Consider the following 17,457-nt stretch of genomic DNA (forward strand, 5'->3'; position numbering starts at 1 on the left):
CTTTTCTTTTCTTTTCTTTTCTTTTCTTTTCTTTTCTTTTCTTTTCTTTTCTTTTCTTTTCTTTTCTTTTCTTTTCTTTTCTTTTCTTTTCTTTTCTTTTCTTTTCTTTTCTTTTCTTTTCTTTTCTTTTCTTTTCTTTTCTTTTCTTTTCTTTTCTTTTCTTTTCTTTTCTTTTCTTTTCTTTTCTTTTCTTTTCTTTTCTCTATTATATTCTATTCCAGTCTTTTTTTTTTTTGGGGGGGGGGGGGTACCTTACTGGATGAAATTAGAGGCTCTAACTGTTTTATAAGGTCTACTTCACCTAGGTCGAGTGATTGCCTGTCTGGATATCTATTTATGTCTATTAGGTATGTATATCCACAAGGTATACAAAGCAACAAGCCAAGATTCAAATCATGTATTCATACATCTCACAAAAAGCAAGAAAAACATAAGGAATTCTAAGGGAAATTTGAGAAAAGTAACCTTTTGGGGTTTATATGAACATATGGGCTGTTAGCGCTTTAAGAGCTAGAACTCGGTGAAATTAAAAGCAAGACAAACCTTTGTACACCATCCATTGTCCAAGAAAAGCCAATGCGTATCCTAACCTAATCAACACCTGTTTGTCCATCAATGCAAATAAGAAGAGAAACCTTGTGGAGAAGTTGAGAAAGACAGAAAGAAGACTGCTTGATTTTGAGTGATGATTTCTCAGTAGTTTTCAGGATGTGTTGATTAATCTAACCTTTCTATTTTTTATTTATTTTCCCGGTCCCTTTTGAACCATCAGTTTATACTGATCCCTTAGCGTGACCTGGTCATCCTGTTCATCAGGGCTACGGGTGGGTGCAAGACAGTCCACATTATCACCAGAGAACCGGGTTATGAAGGTCGAATCACCCAGTGGCCAGAACAGAGACCAGTTAGAAAAACAGAGAAGAAAAGGTATACAGTGCACAATTAGCCAACAAAGATCTTTTTCAAAAATGGAACCAAAGAGAAGCAAGGTTGAAAGAAGAGATAATGATAAAATGATGCGGGGTAAACAAGTGGGTTGAGGAGACGTGCACATATTGTCTCCCTCCCCAAGAAAAAAAAAACACTTTGATACACTCAATGTTGGTCTAGGTTGGGTTATTTGCAGTGTCATACTTCGAGGTTGGAACACAAGAGAAAGAAAAAGTATTCACAATACTTCACTCAGAGTCTAAAAACAAAATTCAAGTAGGTCGGAGTCATCATGGGATAACAAATACGTCAGCATCGGTAGATAAATGTTTAATACAATGGCAGTAACGATTGGGCAAACCTTGAAAGCATCTTTGTAGGCATCTAGAAGTGCTTTGACTCTCTCTCGCTCCGTTCTCAAACCTTCGTCTTCCATAAGCAAGCCCTCAAACAACTCTTCCCTGTACAAGCTGGAAACTAATCGATTCTGCACGCCTTCCCTAACATGGTTTACCAACAAATGCATCACAGCTTTGCGTTGTATTATTCAGACAAATACCGTCAGTTGGAGAGAAATGAGGTGCATGAAAATTGATTGTCTTTGGCAATAGGAAGTGGGGTCGAACTTACCTTTAGGTACGAGATCTTGTATGGTCTGCCGAACAATGCTAAAGTAAGACATCATGAGCGATCGGATCAAGTTGATTTCCATCTGTTCCCGTTCCGAAAGATGGACTTCTTTCTGGTCATCTCCCGCAGTCTACATAATACACAAGAACCACAAAGAAAAAGACAAATCAATCGTTGAATCCTGCAAAAGAGACATTTGGTTAAAATGCTTCTTTACTGACAGTTACGGGGAAGTGCTTGTCCAAGCTTTTCATGTTAAACGCCGCATGAGCCCCTTCAAATCCTGGGGTCTTGAGTGCAACCTGAAGGGAATGTGATCCATCAATGAGCTGAGAAGAGGAATTCTCAACTGAGTCGTGGGCCGCTGTCTTGTGTCGGGGTCGGTGGGGCGGCTGAGTTAGCATGGCACTACCAACGCCGTTGGCAGTGCCACCGAAAAAATAGTTGAGGAAACTATCCTTCGCAGATCCATACTGTTGCGAGGTTGAGTGATGATGGTCTCGATGGAAGTGAGAGGGCAATGGGTTGGGCGGCCCACTATGTCGATTGTCCGAAGCAATGCGCTTGGGGTTAAGCGCTCCAGCGTGACTTCCGGATTGAAGCTGGTCGATCGGCGCAGATGAAGGCCGGAAGATCTGACCATTAATCGTCGGGACTTGTCGGTGGCTTTGAAGCGCCGTGCTTCGCTGAGAAGTCCCCTCTTCGTCTTCATTCGCACTCGAAGAATCCTCGACATCTCCGTCAGAAACAGACTGCATCCAGAAGGCAAAGAAAAAGGAAAAAGTGGATGAGAGAGTGGCGAACCGCGGATGAAATCCCAGCTTCCGACGGAGCCATTGGATGTGATAGTCAGCGGAGAGGAACCTTGGCGCACCCTTCTTTGATCTGAAGCTCCATTAACATGCATATTTGACCCATGAGGATACTGCGATCCTCCATTCATGGTTGTATTTTTCATAAAATCGGGATGGTTGGTGTTAATGTAGGCGGCTTGAATATCGATAAGGGACTGGACATATTCAGATGTAGGTCCTAATCTCTCCCGGAGCAACTCGGAAACGGCCTCAATTAACTGGGCATGCAGTCTTGGATATCGTTGAAGTTCCTATTTTGAACGCGATAGTAAAGAGCAAGAAGTTTGAGGAAGCCATAGACGAAGCAATCAAAGCTCATGAAGACTCACTGAATTCGTGCAATTATGACATATTTTCATCAATTCTTCATAAACTAGCTCAACGCAACGCAAGCCAGGGGGTTCAAGTAATTTTATTTGAGGCTTGATGAGCAAGTCAAAGGCAGCTTCAGGTATGAAAAGACTCGATCGAGTTCCAGTGGAGTTCCGAATAGAAGTCCGAATATCCATGTTGTTCAGGTTTTCCATCGGGTTTAATGTTTGAAGAGCCTGCCCAAAGACTTCGTTAAAGATGTAGTGAATCCTGGCACCCCCGCACAGCTCTTTGGTCGAAAGATTGGCTTGACTTCCATCGATAGAAGAAACAAAGTCTTTCACAAATTGTGTCATCAGCTTCAAAACTAATGAGCCCCTGTTCTGTTTGCCCCAAAATGCAGAATCGCCACCGAACGCGTTTAGTTCTTGTTGGGTTTGACCCATGAGAGTGTTGAGTCGAGCTTTCATGTCGGGCAATTTATCACGAATGTGGGACATTAGGACCTGGAAACACGATAGGGAGATGGACGTGAGTCTGATAGAGTACATTGGGAACAGCCATTAGTTTCCTCACTTGGTTCAACGTCTTGGCCAAAAATTTGGTCCCACAGCGGTGTGCGATATTCCTGTAGGCAGGATGACTGCGAAAGAACTCATCCTCTTTGGCCAAAGCTTGTTCCATGGGTAGCTTCATGTTGATATCATGTTGACTTCGGTTGACGATACCAGTAAAACCCAATTTGAGTGGGTAGACCCTGCCGGTAAGAATGTCGAGAGCATTGGTACCCGTGTCCATCAAATCAAGTTTGGTAAGCACTCCGATGGTTCTTCGCCCTTGCGGATCGACCGACCGTGCTAATTTGAGCGAATCAGAGTTGGCTAGATCCACGTTGGCGGGTGAGACGGCGAGAATAACACTAGGCAAGGAATCAAATCGCCGACAATTAAATCAATTTTTCACGACTCATTTATCATCTCAAGACGAATCTGAAATTATTACCTGTTAGGTTTGGAGATATATTCCAGGACCAGGTTACGTATCTGACGCTCGATGTCTGTTGGTTGGTCACCAACCGGCAGCTTTGATGATCAAATTGATCTTAATGATTAATTATCCAACATCCAGTGGCTCGATTTTCTTGAGAAGAAGGCCAAGTAAAATTCACATACTTTTGTGAGACCAGGCAAGTCAACCAAGGTCAAGTTCAGGACTCGCGGACTATAGATCTTGACATTGATAGGAAGCCGACTGATGCCGTTATTACTGCCGGCTACTCGTAAGGTCTCGTTTTCGATTTCTTTCCTGATCTCTTCAAATTCGGTGAATCTTCGGTTGGGGAGGTGTAGAAACTCTCCGTATTCAGGCCCAGAAAAGGATGAAGATGACTCAGAATGGGCCGTGGATGGAAGATGAATTAATTGAAGAACCAGCGGCCGACGGGTAACGATTCCGGATCCTCTGGGCAAGAAATCCCGTCCAACGATACTGAAGACCGGAAATTCGCGATGAGAAATTCATTTTTTGTGAGTCAATGAAATAGATTGTAGGAGATGCTTACGTTTCAAGTACTGATGATTTCCCTGAGCTCTGTGAGCCCACCACGACGATTTGAGGTAAATCAACAGTTTCGCCACCGATAGCATTGAAGGTGTCTTGTAGTTTGTTTACTAAAGTAATGAGATCTTTCTCAAGATAATCACCCTTTGATTAGTCATGAATTGTTATCGGGCGAGCGCAGAGGTTGAAGGTCTCACCTCCGTCCATCCTGAGTCCAGTAAAGTCTTGAGATCCTGAGTCCAGTAAAGTCTTGAGGGACGCTTGCAGGTTATAAGGTTCGATATGGTACAGCTCGACTGATACAGTTTAGGTGACGTGTCGACTGAGGATAAGACTGATAAACGACTGAAGATAAGCTGAGTAGGTGAATGGATGGGCGGAAGCTTACGGTATCGACAGGTGTTGCTGGGTTTTTTGGCACTTGACGGAATTGGTGGTGAGCGGTAAAAATCCAAATACACTAAGTGCATACTATGCCCTACAGCCCGGCGACATACATAGACACCCGAGTGTTCGCAACGCGCTTCGAAGGCCCGAAGCCAGCGCAACCGAAGCACCAAACCTGATCAAAATTAGAATCAAAAATCATTCTTCGACTGGAGCACAGTTTGTTTCGAAAAGGGGTGTATTGGGTCTCCATGAAGATGATACAAATTTTATGTTGAACATCAGAAAATTAGTGTCCTGACAACCTACCAGCATGTACCACCAAGAAACTGCCTCATTTGGTAACTCTAGAACAAACCATTTTTTTCAGTGATTGAGGAAAAATAAACATAACATGTCATTGCATGAACACAATCAGGGTTCATCAGTTTGAAATAACAACGGGCAATTTTTCCAAGTTCCTTGCCCAAACCCACCAATCATAAGAGATGGAGGTTTGCCATATGTTGAGAAGTTCAGCAAAACCAAGAAGATCCATAAAAACCCAGATGTACCATGTTTCTTCCCGCTGACTTTAGCTTTGACCTCTACTCTCCCCACAGGAGAAGACTATTTTTGGAGGAAGATTTCACTAGCTTAACAAAGCCACTCAGATCAAAATTTCAGGGAAACCAGAATATGCACAATTATCTTATAAAGTGCCCTGGATTTGTTTTTCTTCTGGGACATCATGACATGTAACAAAAAACTACCGGCCTGGAAAAGAAGGCACACAAAACTGGATAAAAATTGATGAATTAATTATTATTATTGTTTTTGGATTTACTTTGTGCACGGAGGAAAACTCATTGCACACGGGAATTTCCATTGACTCAACGTCTCTTGACGTCAAGCCCCCCTCTGTGTGCACCACCATCCCCCAAAAACCACTTTGCACATGGAGCCCCCGTAATAAAGCTGGTGCCTGGTAGACCGGCCATCAAGGGCACACAGCCCTGTTGATGACCAATCTGTACCATTCATCAACAGTGTTGTTTAATTATGGTGTTCAAAGTTGATTTGAGCATGCATAAATCATAAACTAGAGGCCAAGGCGGCATTGCCGCTGCACCTTTAAATTAGGGGTACAGGGGCAATCTATCTATCACAGTGGTCAGCACCAATCATTCAGTTGAAGTGCAGCTTAGAGATGGCCATTTTGCACCCGCTGGCGGGTACCCGCCACCTTTCAGGATGCAACTGTGTGCCCTGGCAGGTACCCAGGGCTGCTGTGGAGTGAATTCCTTGAATTTTTACTAGGATTGAACATCCCACACCGCCATGGGTATCTGAAAGTGCACACAGTTGCCTTCTGAAAGGTGGCGGGTACCCGCCAGCGGGTGCAAAATGGCCATCTCTAATGCAGCTATTGATGGGTGGTACTGGCTGTCAAGAGAATCCTTCCAAAGGCCCCAATACTGGTCATTAAGAGTGCTACACATGCTCTTGATTTCCAGTACTTTCAACCTGATGTTTGATTTTGCATGCAATGCAGCCCTCCACAAACCTGCAAAAATTGTTGCTTGCCGCTATTGAGATGCTAAGGTTTCCAGCCAGTTGATGTTTGAAATTCCATAAGAATTTTTTACATAAAAGCATAAACTTTCATTCTGCCTGGGAAATCTCACTTTAATTTTTACCTGTGTTGACATCTCCCAGTCAAACTTGCAGTTTGTGAGTTTATGGAAGCACATCTCATTCTATCTTGAAAACCATAAGTGTGTTGGGCAGACAACAAACTCTGCCATATGTCTGACATGTAGTATGGGCAGTTGCCAGTCTACCCTTGCTTAGAGATAGCAAACAGTGGATAAATTCCCGTCATCATTTAGAGAGCTCTAGATGCCTCTCTAAATCCTAAATTAAGACACCTATCAAAAACTCAACCAGTGCATATGAAATTAATGAACTGTAGGGCTAGGAAGACATTTCCCTTTTTGTCAAAAATTAAGAATTTGAGTGTGTAAATTGAGATCTGGGAGGCTCCCAGACTCAACGGGAAGTCCTCCAGTAACCGGATACCGCCCGCGGGTACGGGTACCGGGTCAATTTTCTGCCCAAAACAGGCACCCGCCACTGCCGGGCGGGTGTCTGGCGGTATACCGGCGGTACCTGCTCCCATAAGTGGAGCGCCCCGGTGACCCCGCACCGGAGGCTGCGACCCTGAGTCGCATCTGGCCGCCATGCCTCGGGGCCGCCTACAAGGGCGCCCCCAGACAGACTTGCGACCATTTGGAGGCGACCCTGCAGGTCGGGGCGCCAGGGAGTCGGCCTGGGGGGCGGCCCCGGGACTTTGGCGACTCCGAGTCATTGCGGCCAGATGCGACCCAGGGTCGCAGCCTCCGGTGCGGGGCCATGGCGTGCTGGGTGGTCGGCTATGGGTCGTCATTGGGCGCCGGGATCATGGCGTGCTGGGAAGTCGGCTATGGGTGGTCGTCGTGGGTGGCAACAGGTCGGTTGGTTGGTGGGTGCCTGGGGCGCCCATCAGGGTGTCCCAAGGGCGGGAATGGGTGCGCGGCAAGAACCATCTGTGACTCGCGTCCGGGCCGAACCTGAATGGCATGCTGGTGCCGAGCCAACGACGTCTGCGTGGGCTAGCTAGCTACGCCCCAATAGGGACATCCAACACGGCTCTCAGACCACTGCTGGTTGCTCTCGGCGTGAAATGCAACTGGGCTTGTTTCAATTATCTCCAGCAAGCTGATGCTGATGCATTTTTTGTTTGTTTTTTTTCATTAGCTACCCGACCTTGAAATCCTTGAAATTAGAGACCTCTTGAAATCCTTGAAATCAGAGACCTTGGCTGGGATAGGTTCAGAGCAAACTTAAACCAAGTTCCTCGCTGCTGCGGGCGTCTGGTCTTGCGAAGCAAGCCTCCGATAGCCCTCGGCAAGAGGGACTTGCGCGCTATCGCCCCTTCTTGGCGTGCCAAGAATCTGAATTTGGCTGGGAGGAATTTTTGAAGCTTTATAATTCCTTGCCCCCTTGACATTCTTTGGAATAAAATTGCTTAGGTTGTAGGCCTGATTTTTCCTATCCAACCTACATAATTTCAGGTGTTTGGCAAAAATCATGCCACCCGCAGAAATTCCACAAAAATCCGCAAGCAGCTGGAATTACAAGCAGTGCGCAACTTGACCGCTGCACCTTGCAGCTTGTGTGCGCATTGGGTGGTTGTTTTTTTGTGTAGCTTTCTCTCAGAGGATGCTATCAGCCCTACAAGACCTCAATTGTTCACCAGCTGTGAACATAACTGGAATCAAAGTGGCATTCTTGCTGTGCCAATGTGGGGAGGTACGGTGTACATAAGAGCATTTCCACCGCGGGCCCTAAATCGGGGCCCTAGTTGGAAATTTCAGGAGTTTACCGCCTCAACCCGACCCACCGCGGGCGCTATTTGTGTCGAAAATTTACAGCCGTCCCTACACCACGGGTGCAAAAAGATATTCCAAAGCCGGATTGAATCCGGCTTCAAAATATTTTCCAGCTCATTCAGTACGGACGTCGCCAGGAACGAGTCACAGCATCCGCATTTGAGATATTTTGAGAATATCTCAGAAACCACTCTGAGTGGTTTCTGAAATATTTTCCATAAATTTAGGAAAATTTTTTCTCACAAAAATCGGGGAAAAGTTTGATTTCAATAATAAAAATGGGAGGAAATATTTACAAAGGGGCTTTGAAAATATCTTTCCCTATTTTCCTCATAATATTTCCACAAACCAGCGGATTATTTTCAGACCACATCCAAAAACTTTTAGTGCACCCTTGGTGTAAATATTGACCTCGAGTCCCTACATGTAGGGACTCCGAGGGACTCACTAGGGACTCATTCATCCCCACCTCAACTCCCTTTCACACACCAAACTCCTTGTGAAACTACAGCTCACACCCCCGAATGTACAATCCCTTCACAGGCCAAGGCAGGCCAGCCATCAAGAGGTACTCCCCTCGATGGCCCGTTTGTTCCGGTCATCGAGAGGAGTACATTCTCCCCTCGATGGCCGGTTCCTTCCGGTCATTGAGAGGAGTACATACTCCCTTTGATGGCCGGTTCCTCCGGTCATCAAGAGGAGTACATACTCCCCTTGATGTCCGGTTCCTTTCGGTCATCAAGAGGATACTTCCCATGATGACCGGAACAAACTGGTCTGTTCTGATCATTGAGGGGAGTTGGCCGGTTCGTTCCAATTATCGAGGGGAGTATATACTCCCCACGATGACCGGAACAGCCCGGATTGTTCCAACCTCATCGAGGGAGGTACATATTTATTTACTCCCCTCAATGGCTGGTTCGTTCCAGTTATCGAGAGGGGTATATACTCCGCACGATGACCGGAACAACCTTCTTTGTTCCGATCATCAACAAGAGAACTCCCTTCAATAACCGGGTGGATTTGACGGGGGAGTGGACCGGGGGCGACGCATGCCTTTCATGACTTTTTACAGACTCTCGCGGTGTATGCCGCAGCAGTTTGGGGCGCTAAAACTGGCTGCGCACTGCCAGAGATCAAATTTTAGCGCCCCGAAAATACCGCCCGCGGTGGAAATGCTCTAAGTCCCTCCTGAAAGAGGCTCGCTTTGCAAGTTCAGCCTACCCCCCGGGGGGCCCAAAGTCTCGAGGGACTTTGTTAAGTTTGGGTTCAGAGGCATCTTCAAAATGACATCAATAGGGAGAGAAAAGGAAAGGAAAGGGAAAACAGGACTCAAATGGAAAGATAATGAACAACAGGAACTAAACCAAGTCAACAATAATCATACAATCAAACATGTCATAATAGCTCCGATCACATTAGATTAAATCATTGCCGCAATTAGCAATCACAATGCGCATGAAACATACAATCAGGGTTACTAATAAGCCGGATAAATAAGCTTGCAAATTCCAATATTGACAAGCAAGTTGTTACAAAATAAGCTTATCCTGTTACCCTGAACCCTCATTGTTAGTGATTGCTTTTGTATTCTTCACCTTCCTTTTCTTTTGACTTTCAGCTATCTTTTGTAAATTTTCTAAATAAGAGTTACCCAACACCAGGATGTGATTTTCTGAAACCTGTGTATCCTCTCCTGTTGTAGATCTTTGCCATGATATTAAATAATCAAAATTGACTTTCTTAGCTAAACATGGCATCTGATACCAGTGTACCCGCCTCAAAAATTTCCAAATCCGGACACCCGCACCTGCGCAGGGTGCAGTGGGCAGGTACCCGGGTACCTGTTGCCAGTACCCGCGGGTGCTTGCTCTGTTTCTGGCTCAGAACTGTTGCTCTCTTGCATTGCTGTGACTAGTGACTATACATGTTAAATGCATGAAAAAAGATAATAAAAAAACCCAAGTGCTTCATTTTTTCCCTGATCTCCCTTTACCTTTTTGTTCAATCTTGTTTGCCTTATTTATCTTCCATTTATGTAATACTCCGGGTTTTATTTTCCCATTCTTGGAGTAAAAAGCAAGTGCCATACCTTTTTTGACTGACAAGGCGCTGAGCCGGTGCCTTTTAAGGGAAACATAATCCCTCCCAAAGCTGAATGATTGTTCAACATCAACGGTTGTTGCTAGATACAAGAGTGTTAGGAATTCAAACTGGTCATCTAGGCTGGGAGAAAAAACACTTACCAGGACAGCTTAAGACGTCAAGGGCCATCTGTAGCAGACCCCCATGAGTATTGCCTGCATGCTGTTGTTGCATCCACCATTTGAGGGGATTCACGGTCTGACTGTCATCAGTCAAATTTAAGCCACCAGATAGCCAAATGTGAATTGGATTGTTCAATGTGTTCCCTCCTCAAGCTTTGGAGGCTCCAATCAAACTTGCAAGAGCCCCTTTCTGGGGCTTTAATCCACAAATTATATTAAGTTAGCTCCAATTTGAATCAGTTGAGTATTAGATAAATATCCCATTTACTCACCTTTGGGCAAGTCATGATAACCGGTTTTGATGTTGGTTTGTAGTGAGATTCCCACATCTCACGGGTGAGCCTTATTAATTCTCTGATCCATTCCGGTTGCCATTGAGCATGTTTGAAATGTTTTTCTTTAAAAGATGCTGTGAAGATTGGAAGCATGTAACCCATAGCAACCCGGTATAATGGTGAGCAGTCAGTCAGAGTGTAGTATTTATTGGTTAGCTGAAGTCCGGCACAACACACATTCCTCAAGGAAGGGGGGTAATTGTTGCGCTTATCCAAGATTGCAGAAGAGAGATGACTGGTGATCTGGTCAATGAAGACAACGATGTCAGCAATCTGAGCAGCACCACAAATTGAGACCTGCACGGTAATGTCGTTGTCAGCGCCGGTCTCTTATGTGACTCGGTGCTGATGGGATTTTTGGTTGCGGTCCGCGGCGGTAAAGTAGCGGAAGCAAGTTTAGGGTCACACTATAGCTAAAAGCCAGTGGAAGAAAGTCCAACTCGACGCCGAGAGGCGGAGGGACTGGCACCCTTTACGTAAGTAAGGGGACGCGGCGAAAATCAGCCAAGCGCCGTTGCGGTATAAGGAGTAATCTCACTTATCTTCTAGGTTACAGGTGTGATAATAACACCTGTACCTAGGGGAAGGATACACGAAGAGAAGATAAGGCTGTAAGGGAAGAAAAGGTTAGTAGATTATGTATAAACCCCACTCACTGTATTTTCAGTAAGGTACACGGGTTTGTATGGCAATAATCTTGGTGGGAGAATCTCTACAGGGGAGAGACCTCCCTTTTTATATTGCAGGGATCAGCTCCCTCCTTCGAGTCAAGGTCCTGAAGGATCCTTAACTCCAAGGAGGAGTGATCACGGAATTCAGAAGGGGATTTACACAAATGGGTATGTAATCTCCCCATTTGTACATAAATTGAGCTTAATCAGGATAAATACAGAGAGATAAGATTATCTCTCTCTGTATGTACAACTATGTAATCAGTGTGAAATAAGGTTAATTACATATTCAAAAGAATGTGAAATATCTAATAAGTACATAATAATAGTACATATGAATAAAAGGTATATAATTAATGTAATGACAGGGAATTGAACTCTTGACTTCATGTACATGAGTCAATTATTAAAGCAGTCTTTAACCATTAGGTTATAAGACATGTACTATACATTGTAGACACATGGACTTAGTGTCTCAGTGTCTGACAGTCGTAGAAAGGTTCAAGAACCTCAATGAGGTAGCTTGCTAAGCTGAGATCCTCCTGGTCAATGTGATAGTGTTGAGCGGGACCATGCTGTTTATCTTTCTGCCACTCAAGGCTTCAATTTGAATAGAAACATTCAGTCAGGACTGACAGTTGAGGTTGTTTGCAGGGAAGAAAATGGCTTACATGGGCCAAGGCTGACAAGCATTGGATAACACTTCTCAATTATTTCAGGCTTGAATTTCACCAGGTCCAAACGTCACACCCAACATTATTTGGCCTTGGAAACTCAAGCTCCTGACAGATATCCTTGAAGAGAGCCTTCAAATTTGGAGACTTGCTTAACTTTCTGGAGATGGCTCAGAACTGATTTGAATTCAATTAATTGATTTTGGTAAGTTATAGGTCAAATAATTACTCAGTGGGAGACAGCCTCTTACCTTGGCTAAGGTCTCCTTGCAAGATTTGGAAGTGTATCAATCATCTTTGCCCTCATTGCTCAACTCGTTCAAATCAACATCCTCCAATTCAATCTCATCCTCACCAATGAGATCAGCAGCCATGATAACTTCCCTGGAGTTGTTATTGTTCTCATCATCTTCAATGTCACCTCATTCACTCCTAGTAAACCTAAGCATAAGTGAAATGTCAGTCTTAAACTGAATGAGAACAATTGGAATTAGAGGAAACTTTGCATAAATTTGAATCTGTTCATCTGGATCATCTAGGTCTTCATCATCATTGTAGTTGTGATTGTTATTGTCAGATTCTAGGTCCCAATCAAGAAAGGCGGTCATTTGGCTTCTTTTTTGGTGGCTTCCAAATGGTTGTAAGATCACCTAAGCAATCAGGTTGAGTATGTGAGCAAAACATCTGATCCATTGGCTTTCACCTTTGAACCTTGGCCATTTGAAAGATTTGATGGCTTCAATCATTGTCTGGTTGTTTGAAGTATTATCTGTGACAATCCCTTGTATCTATCCCAACATAATGTTAACTGATCAGCAAACAAAAAAAGGAAGAAAGAAAGTGATCATGCCTTTACCTTTGCACCAAATTTCCCAACAATGGAAGTACACACGCAAAGCACAGAGCACAACTGCGGATGTAGTTTGGGACCTGCGCGGCTGTTTCAGATATCAAACCGGGGCCCCAATCAATACTTGACACCCAAGGTGCACATCAAAGAGCAAAAGTGCACGCAACACAGACTGTGCGCACCCCTTTCTGACATTAACACTCCCAAGCAGCGCAGTGCACCACCCGGGAGACCAATACCCTGAACCTGGGTTCAATTCCTGCTAGCAACAACATTAAAATCTGAGCGTGGACACCGGTTCAAACCCTACTCATGACCCCAGGTCTTTACGCAAGCGGACTGTGGTTCAAATCCAAATCAAAACCACTGCTTCTCATCAATAGAAAGCGGGGTCAAGTCCCACTCTACTCAAAACACAAAATATCCAAAAAAAAAGCATGAACTCAAAATATGTTCTCAATACCAGCTCAAGCCTCAACCTTAAACCAGATCAGCTCAACATACTGGTGGAAGATTTCTGCTCAGATGAAACACACAAACTGAAGCATTATCTTACCATCTTGTTATTGAATTTCCTTTAAACACATAATACCAAACACAGTCATACGTCATAACTGACTGGGGGCAGTCAATAAGTTGGGGGAGGATGTAGTTGTTATTCCTGTTTTTGCAGAAGGAAAACCCCAAATTTTTATTTTTACTCACTAAAAGCCTCAAGATACAGCCAAATAGATGTCAGAAATGGAATCTAAGGCCAAAATAACCCTTAGTCACCCACTGAGACCATCCTCATATCTCTACCAGATCAGAAGATACACAAATAACACCTTTCAGTGTCACACACCAGTTTTGGACAGTTTCACCCATAATTTCACACACAGTTTCACATTCAAGCTCGTTCTAGGATACTTTGCATAGGATATTGTGTATGGTGGATGAATTACATTGTTTATTTTATTTCCTTCCTTTTATTATACTCACCACAAGTTGGCCGCTGTTTTCACATTGCATATATTATATAGGGATGTAAACGGGTCGGGTTTGGGTTGGAAAATGGTGCCCAAACCCAACCTGACGTGAGCACCCGGTCGGGTTGGGTTGGGACAAAACTGCAAATGTACTGCCCGAACCCAAACCCATTAATGAGGAGTCAGGTCCGGGTTGGGTCTTGGGTTGACCCAACCATTTTTGCTGAATCATTCTCAGGAATGTAGAGATCAACGAAATGGACCCGGGTACCCACGTGTTTTTTGCCAAAATCAGGCACCTGGCACCGCCGGGCAGGTACCAGCGGTCTTTTTGGCGGGTACCAGTTGAGTTTTTCTTCCCAAATCACTCTCGCAAGTCCCCTAGGACTTTGAAATATAAAAAAAAGAAAACATGTATACTACTAGAGATGGCCAAACAAACCTGCGGGCGGGTACCTGCTATCCGCTGGCGGGTACCCGCGTGGGCCGTTGGGTACCCGCCAACAGGTGCGGATGTGGATGTGGATGTCTAGGATTCCAAGGAAAATGTGGCAGGTACCTGGGTATTTACAGCCACACCCGCCCATAGGTGTATGTCTTGTTGGCCCGCAGCCGCGCAGCACAGTATCTCCAGCCCGAACCGGGCCTCCTGTCTCCCTTTTCATATCCATCAAGGCCACTCATTGAGTCGCGGGGCCCAATCAGAGGACTGCGGCGACGTAGTTATCTCATTGAGTCGCGGGACCTAATCAATGGAGACCGAGTTGAGGGGCAAAGGGTAGACCTCCAGCCAAAAATAAACGGCCGGAGAACTAGTAATGAACTGGTTAAAACCCAATCCTCAAGCTAAGAGAACGGGTTGCAAGACATTATTCAGTCACTTCAATATTGGCAGCTTCCAAGGATGCCAATGATTGACAATTCTGTTTCTTTTTGAGCGCGCCATTGGTGGTTGAGAATGTACTTGGTGGTGGGACTGATCTTCAGTCCCACCCAAAGAGTGGTTATTTGGGTTGCAATCGGGTTCATGGGCCGACCCAAATGGGAAAAACCCTTCCCAAACCCAACCCAACAATCTAATTGGGTCTCAATGGGTTGGGTCGGATTTTCTAACAGAAGCCTGAAGGCTGCCCAAACCCAACCCAAATCCCATCAGGTCTTGGGTCTTTGCGGGTTGACCCGACCCATTTAAATCCCTACATATATATGATACTCATGTAACCCTCTAGAAGTTAGACCCCCTCTTAGTTTACTACATAAGGAGGCCTCTGCCTGCCAGTTGTTCCCTCCTCATCCCATCACGGGACATTCCCCCTCAGATCCTCATTCCATCTGGCTCCCACATCCATCTTCTCACCTTTCACAGCTATCTATCACACATACATATCACAGTTACTTGCAATTCACAGTCATAGTTAGTTTCACAAACCTTTCACAAGCCTCTCAGTACTGGTTTCCAATCCTGGTTGAAGCATAGCTTCCAAACCTTGAACCTCTCTTTTTCACTTTATATACCCTCTGCTCAAGGACCAGGGTTCAAGCCCCATCCAAGTCATCAGTATTTTCTGCCCATTCAAACATCTCAGCTGCTCCATAGTTACTCGGAACTCTTCACTAAAGAATCCAACTATACTCTTCATCTTTGCACATATCCTTATAACTGAATAATACTGCCAAGCTTAGCTTGGTGGTCTTGTTTTCTGATATCCCAAAAGGCAGATTTTGCGCCTCATCCATACATTTTGCAATTCAGAAAATGGGTCTCATGACACCTTTTGATTCTTACACCAGCAAACTTTTCACATCTCCAGCTTTTTGAGTGGAATCCCCTCTTTGACCGGAGGCATTCCTCCTCTCAACAAGGTGTACATAAATCCAACAGGAGGGATTGATCCCTCTAACCAGAGGTGTGTAAACCTCCTCAACCACAGGGATTATTCCGGTCAAAGAGGTTTACATAAATCCAACAGGAGGGATTGATTCCTTCATTCAGAGGTATGTACAGCTCCTTGAATGCAGGGATTCCTCTGGTCAAAGAGGTATGTACACCTGCTTGACCAGAGGGATCCCTCTGGTCAAAGAGATGTGCATAGCTGTTTGACGGGAATCCCTCCGGCCGAGGGGGTATGCCTCCTCAGCCAGAGGGATTACTCCAGTCAAAGAGGCAGTACACCTTTTTTACTGGAGGAATCCCTACAATTGAGGAGGCAATCTGTGATTGGAGGAATTCCTCAAGTCAGAGCTGTGCAATTGTTGGAATTCCTCCGGCCAGAGCCTCAGAGGTCAATTTGACTTGCAGCACAGCAGTTGTATTGTTTTATCAGGTGTAATCCAACAGTACAAACGCAGGGCAAACAAGAAAGCCCGCAGATCACAGTTCTATGGCGAGTACTTGTACCAAATACTTTCCTGTTGTTCAACCCAAGATCCTGGCACCTGCACCCACACCCGGCACCCGTAGATGAGTAATTTTTGTAAGGCTGAAATTACTCCCCTAAGGGTGCCAAGTACTTGCCAAGAAGTAATTTTTGCAATCTCCACAACTAAGCATGAATTTCACTGCTGCAACAGATGTCATGTTTGATGGTTAAAGAAAATATGCCTGGAAGCATCTTGAGTGCCACAGCCTCATGCTGTGATGTTAACTCATAAGATTATACAAGCATTACTACGGCAGATATTGATATCAGTTGAACATAACATCAACCTAGCACATGACTGAGTGAAAACTGAGGCACAGCTCACATCTGGCAGCCTTCCTGAAAGAAGTTACCATCTGGCACTCTCTGGAGAGTGCGACCATTCACCCCCTGGTGAAGGGTCTGGATCTTTGGCAGGGATGGAGATAGAAGATGTTGGTGATCCGTTTGTCCTGTGACGCTTCTTACTTCTTCCCATGGTAGTGGCTGAGGGGTGTGGCCAAGGGGTTTGGAGGTGGTGGTGAGGGGATTGGCTGTGATGGATATGATTTCTCTGACAACAGGGTTGAGTGACAGATTTCATGAGGACAGGGATGCATATACATATGCTTATAAGTATAGTATTAGGCATAATAATATGCTTGCATCTAACTGTAAACATACACATCTGGACCCTCTCAAATCTGCGGGTGTTGGCAAGTACTTGGTCTGGGTGCCTGCTGGGTTTTAACCATCAGAAGTGGACACCCACACCCGTGGGCAGGTACTTGTTTTTGAAAACAGTCACCCACAAACGGGTGCCGGGTACCCGGAAACGGGTACCTGATGACATCTTTAGAGCAGATCTCAAACAATTTCTCGAGGCAGTGCAAATGGCAATGAAGATCCAATTTGATAAGGGTGTGAGGAGTATCATGTAATGTAACATTAGGGTTTCTCACAGTAGAATTTCAAAAAGACTTTAGAACCTATTGCCTTAATTATGAACAACTTTTTTTTTAAAAAAATGCAGAATTTGTTCTGATTGCCAAGGAACACCCAAATTTTGAAAGTTTAAATTTTGAAAGAAAAATATTTCTTTAAAGGCCTTGAAATGGGCTCTAAAATTTCTTTAAAATTCTATTGTGAACCCCCCTATTGGAGATGAAATACTATATTTCCACAAAGTTCCAACAACCTGACCAAG

General features: G+C 44.7%; 2 protein-coding genes across 2 annotated transcripts; one reads left to right on the forward strand and one right to left on the reverse strand.

Annotated features, from left to right (window-relative positions):
* Nucleotides 1-1,168: 1,168 nt before the first annotated feature.
* PtA15_2A545 (uncharacterized protein) lies at nucleotides 1,169-4,493 on the reverse strand (the record flags this gene model as incomplete). The annotated part of the gene is made up of 11 exons (XM_053166575.1): nucleotides 1,169-1,189; nucleotides 1,292-1,461; nucleotides 1,561-1,690; nucleotides 1,782-2,312; nucleotides 2,435-2,665; nucleotides 2,744-3,232; nucleotides 3,303-3,645; nucleotides 3,729-3,808; nucleotides 3,899-4,214; nucleotides 4,288-4,381; nucleotides 4,484-4,493. The coding sequence occupies 11 exons, from the start codon at nucleotides 4,491-4,493 to the stop codon at nucleotides 1,169-1,171; spliced, it is 2,415 nt and encodes an 804-aa protein (XP_053017783.1).
* A 2,402-nt stretch (nucleotides 4,494-6,895) lies between these two features.
* PtA15_2A546 (uncharacterized protein) lies at nucleotides 6,896-7,491 on the forward strand (the record flags this gene model as incomplete). Its single annotated transcript, XM_053166576.1, has 2 exons — nucleotides 6,896-7,164; nucleotides 7,452-7,491. 2 exons carry the CDS (start codon nucleotides 6,896-6,898, stop codon nucleotides 7,489-7,491), a joined length of 309 nt encoding a protein of 102 aa, XP_053017784.1.
* Between the last annotated feature and the right edge of the window lie 9,966 nt (nucleotides 7,492-17,457).

The sequence above is a fragment of the Puccinia triticina genome, chromosome 2A (assembly GCF_026914185.1).
Source record: "Puccinia triticina chromosome 2A, complete sequence".
In the NCBI taxonomy this organism is placed as follows: domain Eukaryota; kingdom Fungi; phylum Basidiomycota; class Pucciniomycetes; order Pucciniales; family Pucciniaceae; genus Puccinia; species Puccinia triticina.